General features: G+C 29.7%; 1 protein-coding gene across 1 annotated transcript in view; it reads right to left on the bottom strand.

Moving 5' to 3' along the window:
* Positions 1-2,778: 2,778 nt before the first annotated feature.
* LOC111627593 (erythroid differentiation-related factor 1-like) overlaps positions 2,779-18,926 on the bottom strand; it is a 17,598-nt gene continuing 1,450 nt past the window's right edge. The window contains exons 2-7 of the mRNA XM_023371181.1: positions 9,647-9,873; positions 8,998-9,061; positions 8,797-8,919; positions 8,113-8,175; positions 6,477-6,556; positions 2,779-2,971 (exon numbers count right to left, since the gene is read on the bottom strand). Coding sequence (XP_023226949.1) covers positions 2,779-2,971; positions 6,477-6,556; positions 8,113-8,175; positions 8,797-8,919; positions 8,998-9,061; positions 9,647-9,873 — 750 coding nt within the window. The remainder of the gene's footprint in view (positions 2,972-6,476; positions 6,557-8,112; positions 8,176-8,796; positions 8,920-8,997; positions 9,062-9,646; positions 9,874-18,926) is intronic.

Here is an 18,926-nt window from a genome sequence, read left to right as displayed (position 1 = left end):
TTATATAAAATTTAAATATTTTACTTAATTTTATTAATATTATTATTAATTTATTTATTTAGAAAATTCAAAAGAAAAAAATTCAGTAAATATTTTACATTTGTTAAATTTAAAATACATTTTATTAATTATAAGCTTTATTATTAAAGTGTAATGACAACATTATTTACTTTATATCACTGTATTTAATCAAACTTAATTTATTTTTTTGTCTTTTTTCACTCTAACAAGAATGATTTTAACCATAGAATCATCAATTTGGCCAAAATTTACGTATACAAAAAAGTACATCTTAAATGAATTAATTAAATACCTAAAAGACAGATTACATCTCTGAAATATTCACAAAAAAATCAAATATGCATTAATTACTTAAAGCCTATTAACCCAGCATTTCGTAATATCCATTAATCCAACATGCTCAAGATTTATCAAAGCTCAAGAAAGGAAATAGGACTATGTGGTTATGAAAATACTTGCATTATAATAAAGAGGAAAAAGCTAGGTTCTGAACTTTCTACAAAAATAAAATCATATTACATATAGAGCCCAGTTATAAATACAGTAGTGCCTTGTGCCTTGAATTTAATTCATTTCAGGAAGCCATACAAACTGAATTGTTCTAGATCTTAACAAGTTTTACCCATTTAATATAAAGTGAATTAATCCATTCCCAGACTCTAAACAAATACCCATTTCAATACACTAAATTAAACAATAAATACACCACTAACTTCTTAAACATTTAAACATGATTGCAGATTCATCACACATGTACCACTTTCATGCTTTCACAATAAGTTCCTTGTCCTTTTTTCACCTCAACTGTCAATACCAGAGCCTCATCTTAGGCTTTGTTGCACTCTTCTTGAATGCCATAGTTACTAGGTAGAGGTTATAAATATATATAAAACACACCAAAAATAAAGCTGAAAAAGCACTGAAAATACAAAAGATGCTTTCACAGCAAGACAGAGAGAAGACTTGAGCACAAAACAGATGGCATTTATGCAGCGAGTATATTTTTTCACTGTCCCTGCAATGTATGTAACATGTTTACAAATTTCCTGATTATGTGACAGATGTTTAGTATGGCAGCTTTCTGCAATGTATGTTTCTAGACTTTATATAAGAGTGTATAATATGCCTGTGCAAGAAAGGACTAGAATAATAAGTACCTCATCCAGTTTACACAGATGCTTTACTTTGTTGAGAAGTTCTGAGTATTTATTCAATTTTTTTAGTGTAGACATTTTGCATGTTGTGGGTGTTTAGTATAGCTTTATTATTATACAGGGTTTCCCATAAATTATCCACCATTTTTTCTTGTGTAACTTTTCTACCATATAACTTTCTTAAAATTAATATTGTTTAATTCTGACATCTACCATTTAAACAATCATTTATCATATTTTTAAATAATTTTTAGCATGCACATCCAACAGGCATTTTTCTAATGGATGCTTATAGTATTAAACATGAATAAGCAAAACAGGTTAATTCAAGAACTTCTACTTTATGAATTCTGGATCATAAAGCAACTGATGTTAATCAAAACATTGTGTTGCAAAAGGTGCACAGAAGTGGATGGAAGAATGTCATCAATTGCTGAAAAATCATTATGATGATTGCTTCATCAAACATATTGTAATATGTGATGAAAAATGGATTTTCTTCTGAAATCCAGATATGCAAAAACAATAATTAAATTCAGGCCAGTTTCCAAAATCCATTACTAAATGATACAAGTTTGAATACAAAAGCGACATTGCATATTTGATAAAAGTTTGAATGGCTAATATATTCCAAGTTTAATTTGGTCACGGCTTAACTGCTAAACTTTACTCCTCCCAACTTGTATATACACTGCATTGGCACAACAAATCCTGCTTTAGTCAATTAAATGCATTTTGCTGCAAAGAATAAAGCATCACCACATATAACAGGAACAAAAGTTGAGATCTGAGAACTGGAACTTTTACCACACCTTACCTAAAGTCCCAATCTTGTACCATTGGATTACTAATTTTTCCAATCAATGGCACAATTTTTACATGAATGATGCTTCCATAATCTGAAGCAAGATTGCAGTGCACAAATGTTTTGGTATCAAAGAATATACAATGGTACATTCTTTAAAGAAATACAAGAGTTGACTGAAAGATGGATACAGACCATAGATAATAATAGTCAGTATTTTGAACAACAGAATTACTTTATGTAATTTTTATAATAAACAAATTTCTTATAACTACAGTAAATGACTGATAATTGATGGGACATTCTCTGTATCTGATTGACTTTTTCTTTGTTTAATTGATGTTATTCCTATNAGAAAATTATTTTTTGTTCTTCAAAATATAAATTGTTACTAATCACCCCCTCAATGTGGAAAAACGCCTACATGGGGGCGATATCACCCCCGTTGAGAAACACTGCACTAGACAGTTTAGGACAGAACACTACTGTTAAGAGATTTTCAAGCCTTTTTACATTTGGAGGAAAATGATATCCTGATAATAAGATCAAAATTTCCAAATTTTCTGTAAATATTCCCTTTAAGCACAATTAAGAACAATTTTCAAATATTTATGAAGTGTTTTTACCCATGAATATTCATCACGGAGTTGAATTATTATAATGAAATAGAAAAACTTTCTTTTACAAAATAATGTATCTTCTACATTTATTATCATCCTTATAAAACTGACACCATCCACTGCTATAAAAAATGCCTTTGAATTTTTTCATAATTCATTCCATAAACACACAAAAAATTTAATATATTTTAGTATGTCTTACCTCAACTTCTTTTATTGGATCAGGAATATTTACAGTATAATCAGTAAAGGGAGCAATTGGGCTAGTCGTCTCTCTTGATGATTTCAAGTTACTCGGTTTGGCTGTATCTTCGGAAGATTTTTCCGGTTTTGTCGATTCACTTTCTTCTTCAGAAGAACCTTCGGCAATACTATTTAAAAATTAAACTATTAATATGAACCTTAATGTATCTTACAATATATAGTATATGTTATGTTTGCAAACATATATTTTAAAAATTTTAATGTTTTTCATGCAGAACCATAAATAAAATTTTTTGACACTTCTGGTATACAGTGAAATGCAGTTTGCTTTAAAAAAGCAGAAAATCAATATAAGAAAATTATATTTTTTCCAGTTATTACTAAATAAATTGACAATTTCAGAATCAATACCAAATTTTTTAAAAAGCCATGATCCAATTGCAATATTGGAATTATAAAATTAAGAAATACTTAATGTTTTTGAGCATGAAAGTCACACCATTTTCAGAAACTGATCAATAAAACAATTAAATTGTTTAAAAGTACTGAAAATTCTTAAAGAACAAAGAACAAATAAATACGATTACATTCTATTGATATTTTCATAATAATGTACTGATATCAACATCAACCTCTAATAGAAATGGCAATCCATTAGAATAGGGACAATTAGCAATTAGTAGTCATTTCTGGAATCTTAACCAGGCTGTAAAAATGCACAGTAGCAGGGACCAGTCTATTTACTTAGTGAAAGGAATGACTGTCTGATGAATGTTTGACAGGGTTATTCTGCATTACCAAAAAGGGTTTTTAAATTTTTTAAAACTTTCAGAGCCCCAACTGAGTACTGTGCATCACCTAGCCAAAATATATGAAATATGTAATTGGGTTTAAAGGAAACTTAAACTCAGTATATCAAATACATTCTGAGGCCCCTTAATATTAACACTAATCTCATATAAGAATGTATAATTTAAATAAGCTCACAACTACCATTTAAGCATTTTCGCTGAGACATGGAAAGGATGCTTAATCATTTGGCAAAACCATCTTCTCAAGAGAATGACAAGCAAAGCTATCGATCGATTAATCCATTCAGAAAATATCTAGATCACATTTCCCTCATAATTTTTGAGTATGCTAGTATATTTATAAGCTATAATGATATACAAACATATGTATATTTTTATTATGTACTTTTATCAATTAAATTTTCCAATTGATCTATTTCAAACTTTATCGTGAGGAGTAATTTAAAACTATTAATAATTATGAATAAGGACATTCACAAAATGCTTGTGTGTATTAAAAAACTGCTTTTATAATGTCCAAATTATGCTTTAAAATGCTTTTTTCTAGCAAGAATAAACAAATTTTCTAAATACTTAAAAATGATACTTTTTTTAATCACATATTAATTGAAAGGTATAGTAAAGCAGTAGAATCAGTAGTAATTTTAACTGCTTGGTAAAGAAAAGTATTTTTTAGTCAGGCTGACTTTTGTTTCATATGCTTCACCAAAGAGACATGTCATTGAACAGTAGATTTTTTTCTCATAAGATACCATTTGAAGGCAATAACTGCAGTATAAACATCCTGGCTCTACATAAAAGCCTTCATTTGGAAAGTCATGCAATTGCATTTTTGCAGAAACACTTATATTTAGCATCACATTTATCTGATTTCCAATCTCTAATCAGTCATAAGTACTGTGAATCACAAAAACTAAACCTATCAATAACTCTACCTGCTTACACTTTAATCTCATCATCAACCAATTATTAAATTCACTTCTTTTTATCTTGTAAAATGTATGTCAAATATGTAGTATAATATTCATTTTCTATGATAAATAATTTTTTTGTTGTTTATTGTAAATAAATTATATAAATTTTAATACATAAATGAAAAAAGTAAGACAATTGGCAACTATGTCACTAAGCAGCACCACACCTGTTTATGGGTTTCATACTTGGTTCAGTATAAAAATGCTTTAGAATGCCATTTGACCTATAAATATGCTGTTGAATGCTTTAAATGCTTTCATATTACCCAAACTCTTTTTAATGCTTGGTCCAACTACTGAAATGTCTTCTAAAAGTATCTACATATCAGCAAATAATGTTTTATGAGCCCTTTCACAAGTTATTAACCAAAAATGCTTTTAATGCTTATAATGCTTTTGATTGTCTTTAATTATGAGGAATCTAATTTGTGAAAAGTTTTATAAAAGTTGTTATTTAACAAATTTGATTTAGCTAAATAAAGAACCCAATTTCCTTAGGTCTAACTTCCTTTGTGTAAACTCTTCCATTTGTTACGATAATTGTCCCAGACAATAACAAGCTAAGCCATCTATTTTCTATTTTACACAAAAACAGAAAACACATCTAAACTATATGATTGGCCTAAAAAAAAGGACAAAACTTGGCCTTGATTGGTTAACTCTCAAGAGAGAGAATCACAAGGTTAGAGAGTAAGAATGAAGAAAAAGACAGTGCAGTGACTCAAGAGATCAGAGGAACAATCTTTGATGCCATTCAATATCCCAAAACCACTTTAAGCTCTCCAAATAACTGAAAAATCCAACATTGAAGTCCAAGTAGGATCAACTATCTTCAACAACTGTCCACAACAGAATCATTGACCACTCACTAATCAATAAAAATAAAAACCATTCAACTATCCAGCAAGAAATGTGAAATCCAGCAGAATTTCACATTTCGAATTAGAGAAATAACTGAAGATGAATGCTTAATGCATTTGAAAACGTTTTTAAATTATTAAAGAATTTGCTGGATAGTTGAATGGTTTTTATTTTTATTGATTTTATTCTCCAGTAAGAAAGTATACTATCATTGACTACGATCAAAGTTTCAAACATTCAAGGTCAACCTTAATATAGATGGAATTAAGCGGGATGGGGTGATGCACTCTCTCTCTCTCTCTCATTTGTTGATATTATATTATACATTTTCCCTCAAGTCTTGAACAAAATCAACTTTTTTTTTAATTGAAAATTAGCATTTGTTACTATTGATGAGAGTATCGCAGCACTCTCCTAGGGACATTCCAGGTGGCGCTTAGATCTTTCTATATATAAGATGATCCTGTTCTATGTAGACTCTCTTCTTGTTCTTTTGTACAGTACATCTACTGTATATAGTGCATATTAAACTTTATTCCAACCAAACAATTCCTTTTACTCTAGCTCATTATCACACTCTGCACCAACTACAACAGTTACTCTCCATCATAAATCTATAAAACACTTGTTTTTTTCTGAACCAATGTCGAGAAAACTGTGGTTTGCCCAGGTCAACCTATTGGATCAGTAGGAAATTCAACCATACATAATTAAATAGAATCAAATAAAAATTAAATTAAAATTTCTAAGTTTATGTCTGTGCCGATGATTACGAAAATGGTCTGCTGTATATATTTTTGTCTGGAGATATTCTGACTTTTGAGTTTGATTTTCTAAAATATTTTTTATCATCACAAAAAGAAAACACAAATATTTACTCCTGCAAAATAGTTTATTTTTAATACCATTGTAAAATTTTTTAAATAGTTTATGAAGTAAATTCAATGTTTTTCTAGTTTTAACTTAGACCAATTTCATAACCAGTAAATATAATATTTATAAAATATTCTATAAGAAATACTCACCTATAATATAGGAATTTTGAAAACATATTCTTATTTTGCAAATAATCTCTACTTTTATTTTTACGAAGCATACATTTTTCCTATAAAAATATTATACAATTACTTTTAAAGTATGCAAATGTAATCAATCATATTTATCTATTATTGAAAGGAAAAAATAATTTAAAATTCAAAAATATAAAACGCTTTTATCTTTTTTAAATTCATTAGTTTAAAACTGCCATTTTATAGACTTTACCAAACTTTGAAAGGTTGTATAGATTTTTATGGACTTTAGTTTTTGCTGCTGATTGTACGCGCAAAACTAATTATTTTAATCTGAATTTTTGAATAGTATCACAAACTTGAATATGACGCATTGAATTTCATTTCATTTTATTAAAAATTTATTAACTATTTCTGATTTAATATGAACTAAACTGCAATAAATTTCTGTAATACAATACTGGAACAAGCTTTATAGTACATAAGAAAAAAAAATTAATGGAAAAATTTTTAAAAAGTTTGAATTTATGTTGATAGTAATGAATTGCGATTGTAATGACATTTAATTGATTACCTTTATAAGTTAAACAGAAAAATGGTGATTCAATGATTTTATTTCATATAAAATAATTCATTTGATATATAAAATTTAATTTTCTAACACAATAATATCTTATACAAGATGTTGTACATGAATTTCATATATATTATTTTGTGATGAACTAATTTATAAGCAAAGTTTATGTAAGTATTTATGTACAAATTATATTAAAAAAATTATAAATAAATATTGAGTAACTATTATATTAGAAATTAATGAATTAACTTCTAATGTAATGTTCATTCATTTATGTGAAGATTTCATTTATATCAAATTAAAATTATTTAAATAATTTTAGATTTAATATCAATTCTATTTTTTTTAACTTAATGACATCTAAAACAATTCAATTTTGTTTTTTTTGCAATAAGAAAATTGTCATTATCCATTTAGTATAAAATAACAGAAAAATATTTTAAGGTGATTATAAATGCTGAGTCTATGTATCGTTCTTTTTTTTAAGAAAATGCAACACGACTGCATTCTATGTGAATGCAGACATTTAAAAGTCTAAAAAATATATGCAGCTATTAAAAAAAAATCTGTTTATTTTTTAAGTTATGGCAACACAACACTTGGGTGATCTGCCTAGGGGGAATGCCTTCCAAGAGATCTTTTAAGAGAAACTGGCCCCTATTTAAGTGTTACAACTTGGAGAAAACCCGGAAAACTCCACATGGCCAGCCCGTCCAAGTGAGGCGCAAACCCACAACCAAACTCCCAGTGTTCAGTGTATGAAGACAAGTGGTGAGCCTAAAAAAATCTGAAAAATACCTATAAAAGTACATCATATATACAAGGCAATTAAAAAAAAACCACTTGTGAAAATTATTGCAAAGAGTTTGACACTACTGTGAATCTAACTTTGAGAACTGTGAGTCAATCACATTTGTTGTACCATTCAGTGTCATCAAATTCCTCACACTATTTCTCAAGAATTCTATTTTTGTTTGATTACCTTGTGTAATTAATAATGTATAATTAAAATATATACTTTATGTACAGTATACATTAAGATAATCTATATAAATTGTTTTATTAAAGTTTTACCTCTTCTTCCAATGTTTGGAGAATATGCTCCTTAAAAAATTTTTTCAACCATTCCCATTGTTTCTGAAAAATTTTTAATTCAGAATTAATATAATACATATATATTTATACTTATAAATAAAATAAGTACAGTAGATGCTTCATTTACAACTTAGTTATTGGAAGCAAGTTAGGTCAACCATAATAAATTGAAATGTGACTTTCCATAGATTCAGTGTAATAAATTGAGGTTCTCTATCAAACCAATTTCATATTTTAAGACATGATGATGCCAATTATAAATTATTATGCTTACAATCACTTAATAAAATTGTTTTTTTTTATATAGGTTTCAATAATTTCAAAGCCCTTTACAATTTTTTAAAGTATAATTATAAGGCATAAATGATATAATTTAAGCTCAAAAAATCAGTTAAATAAATTTGTTTTAAAATTGACTTTTTGAAAATGTCTATAAAATTTTGCTTCACATAATTTAAAACTCTAACTTCTTTTCTTTATCTATTTCTAGAAAAATAACTTGATTGTATAACTTTAGATCTTTCAAAATTTATTATTATAGATTTCTAAACAATTTTATTTTGAAAATTTAGTAACTTTTCTAGAAAGTAACATTATCACGTCATACAAAGAGCACAAATGTAAGATTTCTAATTAATTCTATAAAGCAATAAAAATTTATACCTGAGCTCTGAGTAGATGACTATGAACATCGAATTCATCTAATAATAATGTTTTACCAATGCAATGAACCATCATGCTGATATGTGACTTACTATATGGAATCTTCAATAATTTTTTGATATTCTGTAAAGTTTTAAAAATATTTAACTAAATATTCTAAGATCAAATTAATTAATTTATGACTGTATCAAAATTTCATACCTCTGAATCTGATATAACATCTACTTCTCCTACACAGTCTGGAAAATTATGCGCTAGATGAAAACTAAAAATACAAATTTAAAAATTATTGCAACAGCCGCATTCAGTTTCAAAATTTTTATTCTTGTGTAAACTGTTTCTGGATTTTTATACAGTAATACCCCAAATTTATGCGATAGGTGGGACCGAGTGATAACCACGTAAGTCGAATTCGCGTAAGTCGGGGTATAATTTTGTAATTTGTGTAAAATCCATATCAGACATATGTAAGCTAATAAATGTTCTCATTAATCTTATCTCGTCTTTTGATTCTTTCCTGGTTACAAGAAATTACCACATAGAGTCTCTCAAGTCTCTGTAAATATAACAAACACAGAAATAAATAACATAAAAAAAATTGTAGCTATGTGTCGATTCCGCGCGACACGTCCAAATATATAAGCTAAACAATAGTATGAGGGGAGTGAGTAATCAAGAGTTGCGTGACGCTCAAACAAAAGATGAATTGACGAGATTCGAAAATTGCGTAACTTCGGGTTTGCATAAGTCGGGGTAGCGTAAGTCGAGGTATTACTGTACTTTAAATATTGGTTTGCATATCTTATCTCAGATTTAAAAAATATATTATACTACGTTATTTCTGTTTTACCTGGAAAATGTTGTAGAATGGCTTCTTGGGTAAGCCCAACGTCCCCATCGTCCCTTCCATTTAGCCTGGCTTCTAAGCCAATTTGATGGTGGTTGATTCAGATCAGTATTGCTGCTCAATTCCATATAACGAGCGGGTGAATCTACAGCTGAGCATTTTACTACTGCCGTTGATTTCACATCTACACATATTTCTGATATGTCCTCGGAATGTGTAGTGATGCTTTCCTATAATATTTATATAAAATTTAAATATTTTACTTAATTTTATTAATATTATTATTAATTTATTTATTTAGAAAATTCAAAAGAAAAAAATTCAGTAAATATTTTACATTTGTTAAATTTAAAATACATTTTATTAATTATAAGCTTTATTATTAAAGTGTAATGACAACATTATTTACTTTATATCACTGTATTTAATCAAACTTAATTTATTTTTTTGTCTTTTTTCACTCTAACAAGAATGATTTTAACCATAGAATCATCAATTTGGCCAAAATTTACGTATACAAAAAAGTACATCTTAAATGAATTAATTAAATACCTAAAAGACAGATTACATCTCTGAAATATTCACAAAAAAATCAAATATGCATTAATTACTTAAAGCCTATTAACCCAGCATTTCGTAATATCCATTAATCCAACATGCTCAAGATTTATCAAAGCTCAAGAAAGGAAATAGGACTATGTGGTTATGAAAATACTTGCATTATAATAAAGAGGAAAAAGCTAGGTTCTGAACTTTCTACAAAAATAAAATCATATTACATATAGAGCCCAGTTATAAATACAGTAGCGCCTTGTGCCTTGAATTTAATTCATTTCAGGAAGCCATACAAACTGAATTGTTTTAGATCTTAACAAGTTTTACCCATTTAATATAAAGTGAATTAATCCATTCCCAGACTCTAAACAAATACCCATTTCAATACACTAAATTAAACAATAAATACACCACTAACTTCTTAAACATTTAAACATGATTGCAGATTCATCACACATGTACCACTTTCATGCTTTCACAATAAGTTCCTTGTCCTTTTTTCACCTCAACTGTCAATACCAGAGCCTCATCTTAGGCTTTGTTGCACTCTTCTTGAATGCCATAGTTACTAGGTAGAGGTTATAAATATATATAAAACACACCAAAAATAAAGCTGAAAAAGCACTGAAAATACAAAAGATGCTTTCACAGCAAGACAGAGAGAAGACTTGAGCACAAAACAGATGGCATTTATGCAGCGAGTATATTTTTTCACTGTCCCTGCAATGTATGTAACATGTTTACAAATTTCCTGATTATGTGACAGATGTTTAGTATGGCAGCTTTCTGCAATGTATGTTTCTAGACTTTATATAAGAGTGTGTAATATGCCTGTGCAAGAAAGGACTAGAATAATAAGTACCTCATCCAGTTTACACAGATGCTTTACTTTGTTGAGAAGTTCTGAGTATTTATTCAATTTCTTTAGTGTAGACATTTTGCATGTTGTGGGTGTTTAGTATAGCTTTATTATTATACAGGGTTTCCCATAAATTATCCACCATTTTTTCTTGTGTAACTTTTCTACCATATAACTTTCTTAAAATTAATATTGTTTAATTCTGACATCTACCATTTAAACAATCATTTATCATATTTTTAAATAATTTTTAGCATGCACATCCAACAGGCATTTTTCTAATGGATGCTTATAGTATTAAACATGAATAAGCAAAACAGGTTAATTCAAGAACTTCTACTTTATGAATTCTGGATCATAAAGCAACTGATGTTAATCAAAACATTGTGTTGCAAAAGGTGCACAGAAGTGGATGGAAGAATGTCATCAATTGCTGAAAAATCATTATGATGATTGCTTCATCAAACATATTGTAATATGTGATGAAAAATGGATTTTCTTCTGAAATCCAGATATGCAAAAACAATAATTAAATTCAGGCCAGTTTCCAAAATCCATTACTAAATGATACAAGTTTGAATACAAAAGCGACATTGCATATTTGATAAAAGTTTGAATGGCTAATATATTCCAAGTTTAATTTGGTCACGGCTTAACTGCTAAACTTTACTCCTCCCAACTTGTATATACACTGCATTGGCACAACAAATCCTGCTTTAGTCAATTAAATGCATTTTGCTGCAAAGAATAAAGCATCACCACATATAACAGGAACAAAAGTTGAGATCTGAGAACTGGAACTTTTACCACACCTTACCTAAAGTCCCAATCTTGTACCATTGGATTACTAATTTTTCCAATCAATGGCACAATTTTTACATGAATGATGCTTCCATAATCTGAAGCAAGATTGCAGTGCACAAATGTTTTGGTATCAAAGAATATACAATGGTACATTCTTTAAAGAAATACAAGAGTTGACTGAAAGATGGATACAGACCATAGATAATAATAGTCAGTATTTTGAACAACAGAATTACTTTATGTAATTTTTATAATAAACAAATTTCTTATAACTGATAATTGATGGGACATTCTCTGTATCTGATTGACTTTTTCTTTGTTTAATTGATGTTATTCCTATAATCTTAAGGCTTTCAGAGAATAAGTTCCACATCCATAACTACTCTAAGCCCCATTCTCATCTATCTGGTCCATGATTGCATCCAATAAATATTTCTTATTATGGGCTATAAGTGGAATTATATATACTGATGGAATTTCCCACTATCCCTCTTGTATCCACAATTATTAAATGCAGAATATTTTAAGAAATCTATATATCAGTGAGAGTGATAGATAATATATACATCAGTGAACTTTTATAATACAAGTAACTCCCGTATAACACGGCACTTCTATAGCACGGATTCACTCTAACACGGTTCGAAAATTGGTACCATCCCCCGTATAACTAGGTACTTTTATAGCACGGATTCACTCTGACACGGTTGGAGAAATGGGTAAAACCCTCATACAACATGAAATGTAATAAATTTTTACATACTTAAGTACTAATAGTTCACGAAAATTATTATTTTCGTGAACTATTAGTACTTCAGTGTGTAAATTTTCTTTTCTCGTCTCCATACACATGGTCCTTCGCGAAAATTGTTTCAATTTTGCCAGATCTCGACGCTTCTGCTTCTGGTGTTGCCAGATGTTTTTCCATTATCCCATAAGTGCTTAGCACCATATAAGGAAATTTATAAAGATCTTTTAACTAGAAGCAAGCAATCTAAAATTACATACACTTTTTGCAAAAGGTAAAGCATGAATCTGAAAATAATGCAAAAAAATGCTCAGAGGATAACGATAACTTGCCAACAATAAAACGCTCTCGGTTTATAGTGCTTTTAGTGATGACAAAGAAAACATTGTTTAATTTATATTAATATGTATCACTTAAAAAAATGTTAATAAAGATATTTATCTTAATTATGAAAATATAGTAACATGTTTTTTAATTTTTGGAATCTAACCCTCCTTTTCGTACTAGTTCTTTGTTTCGCATAACACGGCAATTTTTTGGAACGTAACTACCGTGTTATACGGGGGTTACCTGTATTATAATACGTAAAACATTGCCAAAGTTGCCAAGTTTAAAATAAATCTGAAAATATACAAATTATTACAAAATAATTCAACTATTTCCACATTGTTAATTAGGAAATGTCTCAACATGACTGCTCCATTTATGAAACTGATAATGTATATCAAGTTAGACTCTTTATTCATCAACGTCTTGTATACCAAATATCTGACTTCTAACCTGAAACAGGCCTGTAAATTGGGACAAAAACATTGTTCTGTGAAAAAAATTATTGCTAAAAAAATTATAAGTTGTAAATTTTATATTTTGTATGATGTTTTGAACAAATAAACAAATCACATTACAATTTACAATATATAATCATGTACTCCAAACTGATTATGATGTGTAGATAAAGAAAACAAACAAAAACTAATGTTTTCAAACTCCTTCCAAGTTCTTCATCAGGTTACAATATATAATGATGTTTGCATACTGTACATTGGTAAAAAGAAATAAATAAATACAATATCAATACGGAATTTCCTCGTAAACTATCAAGATGACAAGTATCATAAGAATTCCACAGGACCCAGGTATCTTGGTCTTGTCTATATTCCATTTTAAACACTTCTTGCCCTCTATCTTCATTTCTTAACCCTTTTAGTTGTAAGTTTAGTCATAAAGATTAATTGTAAGGGTTTTATTTTTGTAACATTTGTTTTTCTTTGTTTATTGTTTAAGTCATTAATATCTTAATTTTGTGGTGTATAAAAAATTTTAGCAGTTTCTATCAATGGTCAAGTATTTGGGTAGATGCTGGGAGATTATCCTAGAATAGGCATCCATTAATGTACCTGCTACAAAGAAAATTAAGCATTATTTTATCTATAGGATTGTTTGTTCTTTTGTCATCATCTTGTGTGTTTGCCTTTGTGGGCCAACAGTTAGACATCATATTTCACAGTGTATAAGCACACTATACAGTTCAGTTTTCAAATGGCATAAATCTTGACCAATGATATACTCAGATGCACTGTCAAATGTAATATCTTACTTCCTCTATTAGCATCTCATTAAAATCTTTGCTTTCCATTTTGTTAAAAATTTTTTTCTATGCAATTATATATATATAATACAATGTACATTATTATGCAATTATATATTACAGTTACTAGATGATTCTACATTCCAAACTAAGTAAACATAAAAGAACATTTCTTATTGACTGTGATGTTTTTACATAAATCTTTGATGATTGGTGATTTCTTCATTGAAAAGTTTGACTAGCTAAATGTTACTGTCTCGTCTGTTCCATCTGTCATCAATATTTCATTGCTATGGTAACGGCCAGTGAAGATGGTCAGACCAGACCAGACAATCTTAGTGTGAATCTGTCTTTACCAAGAACACACCCCATGTGTTTGGCCAGATAAACAATAGGTCAGCCAAGTGGCAAAATATGAAGCATGATACATTTAGGGCAAACCATTCTTAAAAATTAGAATTCAACAGGATTCAAGCTCAGGTTCCTCAAAACGGTACACTGAAGCATTTACCATCTCACCATCCATCCATCCATCAATACAAGTTAGTTTTAGTTACTTTGAAAATACTATACATAAATATATGAATGAATAAAGTCAGTTTCCACTACAGCTTATAGATCCATCACTCTCAATGATTGCACATGTCTACAAACATCCCAAACAACAACAGATCAAACAAAATATCTATTTGAACATTGATGGAATTGCCATCACTATCCATCATCCAATCACAGTTGTCCTATCAACTATAGACCAATACAGGGTCAACTAGTTTCCAAGTTGTTAGATAAGTTTTAGAACAGTTTGATAAGTTGTTAGAGGTCAGCATTCTTTGAAATACTTTTTGTATTTCAAAGATGGCTGACATCTAACAACTTATCAAACTGGTGCAAAAAAAAATCTTTATTTATGTGACAAATCTGTATACTAAAATCTAAAAAAAATACATAAACTTCCATTGGAAGGCACTTTCCACTTTTATGCTGGCTCTCCACTTAGCATAATTTTGAGGCAATTCAATCGCCTTTGTCACTGCTTATGTGCAGTAAAATTGCCTTCCGGTTAGAATCATCTATATATACCTTAAAAATATACCTTATCCTGGTACTTTGGCAACAAAGTACCAGAATAAGGTATATTTTTGTGTGGAAATTGTCACAGCCAATCAGCATGCAACATCTATAATTCCAAGTGTAATAACATTATATTTTTACCCATCATCCATGGAACTACATAGAGTATGATAAAAAAATTTCAAAAAGGAACAAAAAAAATAGCAAACATTAGATCATAAAATTAAATCAAAAAATATAAAACTTTATTTTAAATTAAAAGTTTCACTGCCATTGTAAAAAATTTCCATAATTCATTGCAAATTACCTTCCATTTTATGCAAAGCGCGTAGGCACAAAGGGAAGCGACTGAGTCACTCTACACAGCGGCACAATTGTGCTAAGTGGAAAGCCAGAATCAGTGTTTCGTCGGTTGCACAAACTGATGTAAAACATAATGCTTATCTAGACCAGTGTTCTGCAACCTTTTTCTACTCGCGGCACACCTATGACTCAACATGACTCAACACGGCACNAATTTTTTTTTTTTTGCAATAAGAAAATTGTCATTATCCATTTAGTATAAAATAACAGAAAAATATTTTAAGGTGATTATAAATGCTGAGTCTATGTATCGTTCTTTTTTTTAAGAAAATGCAACACGACTGCATTCTATGTGAATGCAGACATTTAAAAGTCTAAAAAATATATGCAGCTATTAAAAAAAAAATCTGTTTATTTTTTAAGTTATGGCAACACAACACTTGGGTGATCTGCCTAGGGGGAATGCCTTCCAAGAGATCTTTTAAGAGAAACTGGCCCCTATTTAAGTGTTACAACTTGGAGAAAACCCGGAAAACTCCACATGGCCAGCCCGTCCAAGTGAGGCGCAAACCCACAACCAAACTCCCAGTGTTCAGTGTATGAAGACAAGTGGTGAGCCTAAAAAAATCTGAAAAATACCTATAAAAGTACATCATATATACAAGGCAATTAAAAAAAAACCACTTGTGAAAATTATTGCAAAGAGTTTGACACTACTGTGAATCTAACTTTGAGAACTGTGAGTCAATCACATTTGTTGTACCATTCAGTGTCATCAAATTCCTCACACTATTTCTCAAGAATTCTATTTTTGTTTGATTACCTTGTGTAATTAATAATGTATAATTAAAATATATACTTTATGTACAGTATACATTAAGATAATCTATATAAATTGTTTTATTAAAGTTTTACCTCTTCTTCCAATGTTTGGAGAATATGCTCCTTAAAAAATTTTTTCAACCATTCCCATTGTTTCTGAAAAATTTTTAATTCAGAATTAATATAATACATATATATTTATACTTATAAATAAAATAAGTACAGTAGATGCTTCATTTACAACTTAGTTATTGGAAGCAAGTTAGGTCAACCATAATAAATTGAAATGTGACTTTCCATAGATTCAGTGTAATAAATTGAGGTTCTCTATCAAACCAATTTCATATTTTAAGACATGATGATGCCAATTATAAATTATTATGCTTACAATCACTTAATAAAATTGTTTTTTTTTATATAGGTTTCAATAATTTCAAAGCCCTTTACAATTTTTTAAAGTATAATTATANATAAACAATAGGTCAGCCAAGTGGCAAAATATGAAGCATGATACATTTAGGGCAAACCATTCTTAAAAATTAGAATTCAACAGGATTCAAGCTCAGGTTCCTCAAAACAGTACACTGAAGCATTTACCATCTCACCATCCATCCATCCATCAATACAAGTTAGTTTTAGTTACTTTGAAAATACTATACATAAATATATGAATGAATAAAGTCAGTTTCCACTACAGCTTATAGATCCATCACTCTCAATGATTGCACATGTCTACAAACATCCCAAACAACAACAGATCAAACAAAATATCTATTTGAACATTGATGGAATTGCCATCACTATCCATCATCCAATCACAGTTGTCCTATCAACTATAGACCAATACAGGGTCAACTAGTTTCCAAGTTGTTAGATAAGTTTTAGAACAGTTTGATAAGTTGTTAGAGGTCAGCATTCTTTGAAATACTTTTTGTATTTCAAAGATGGCTGACATCTAACAACTTATCAAACTGGTGCAAAAAAAAATCTTTATTTATGTGACAAATCTGTATACTAAAATCTAAAAAAAATACATAAACTTCCATTGGAAGGCACTTTCCACTTTTATGCTGGCTCTCCACTTAGCATAATTTTGAGGCAATTCAATCGCCTTTGTCACTGCTTATGTGCAGTAAAATTGCCTTCCGGTTAGAATCATCTATATATACCTTAAAAATATACCTTATCCTGGTACTTTGGCAACAAAGTACCAGAATAAGGTATATTTTTGTGTGGAAATTGTCACAGCCAATCAGCATGCAACATCTATAATTCCAAGTGTAATAACATTATATTTTTACCCATCATCCATGGAACTACATAGAGTATGATAAAAAAATTTCAAAAAGGAACAAAAAAAATAGCAAACATTAGATCATAAAATTAAATCAAAAAATATAAAACTTTATTTTAAATTAAAAGTTTCACTGCCATTGTAAAAAATTTCCATAATTCATTGCAAATTACCTTCCATTTTATGCAAAGCGCGTAGGCACAAAGGGAAGCGACTGAGTCACTCTACACAGCGGCACAATTGTGCTAAGTGGAAAGCCAGAATCAGTGTTTCGTCGGTTGCACAAACTGATGTAAAACATAATGCTTATCTAGACCAGTGTTCCGCAACCTTTTTCTACTCACGGCACACCTATGACTCAACATGACTCAACACGGCACACCAAAATGTTATTCCTCTGAATAACGTATGATATGATACTATTAATAGAATTTCGTAATGCCATAAACTCAATTATGTTGAGTTTTGTGAGTTACACTAGGTGGACACCGATGGCTGTGTACTATGCCAGACCAGAGTCAAGGCATAGTAACTTCCAAAAAAAAAAAAAAAAAATTAAATAAACGTGTCATTGTGTGTCTGTATTCAGGAATTTCCTAACAATATGACATGTATTCAATATAGAGGCCTTCTGTAGTGTGATGTATGTGTTTCTATTCAGCTTCTGAGTACAAATTCACTGAGTACGGCGTTAATAAACTTCATTTAGTATTCACACAAGTACTTTCGACGTTTGTATAACCGTCGTCATCAGGCGAAAAGAACAAGTTTTTAAGAAAGCGAACGTGCAGGATGTTCCAAAAGAACATAATATTTAAATTCAAACAAGCGTCCGGAAATTTCGTTACGAACGTGCGAATAATTTTGATATTTCGAATCTTTATATTTTAAGATGTTAGCGGCGCATGCGTGGAGATGCTACCGCGTTTGGCGATACGATGTTGGGCGCATTTCGTTTTTTAGGCGCCGATACAAGGCAATCCACACCCCGGGTAGATCGAGGGTGGGAACATTGCATGCTTCTGAAGTGGCCGTGAGAAGCGCTTCCCAGATGAACACAAGTCTTCGATTGTTGCAGCATTTAATTATTGCCGTTCTGGGCCATAACGGGTTGTATCCTTGCTCGAGAACTTTTTTAGCGAGTTCTGTAGAGCATCTTCCTTTAGCTATATCTTCCTGATGCTCAGCAAGGCGGGAGGCGAGCATTCTTGTTGTTGCTCCTATATATCTTGTAAC

Source organism: Centruroides sculpturatus, unplaced genomic scaffold, assembly GCF_000671375.1.
Source record: "Centruroides sculpturatus isolate CEXI.00-Female unplaced genomic scaffold, Cexi_2.0 scaffold491, whole genome shotgun sequence".
Classification (NCBI taxonomy): domain Eukaryota; kingdom Metazoa; phylum Arthropoda; class Arachnida; order Scorpiones; family Buthidae; genus Centruroides; species Centruroides sculpturatus.
Note: the sequence above shows the minus strand (reverse complement) of the source record. Positions and strands in the feature narration are given on the sequence as shown.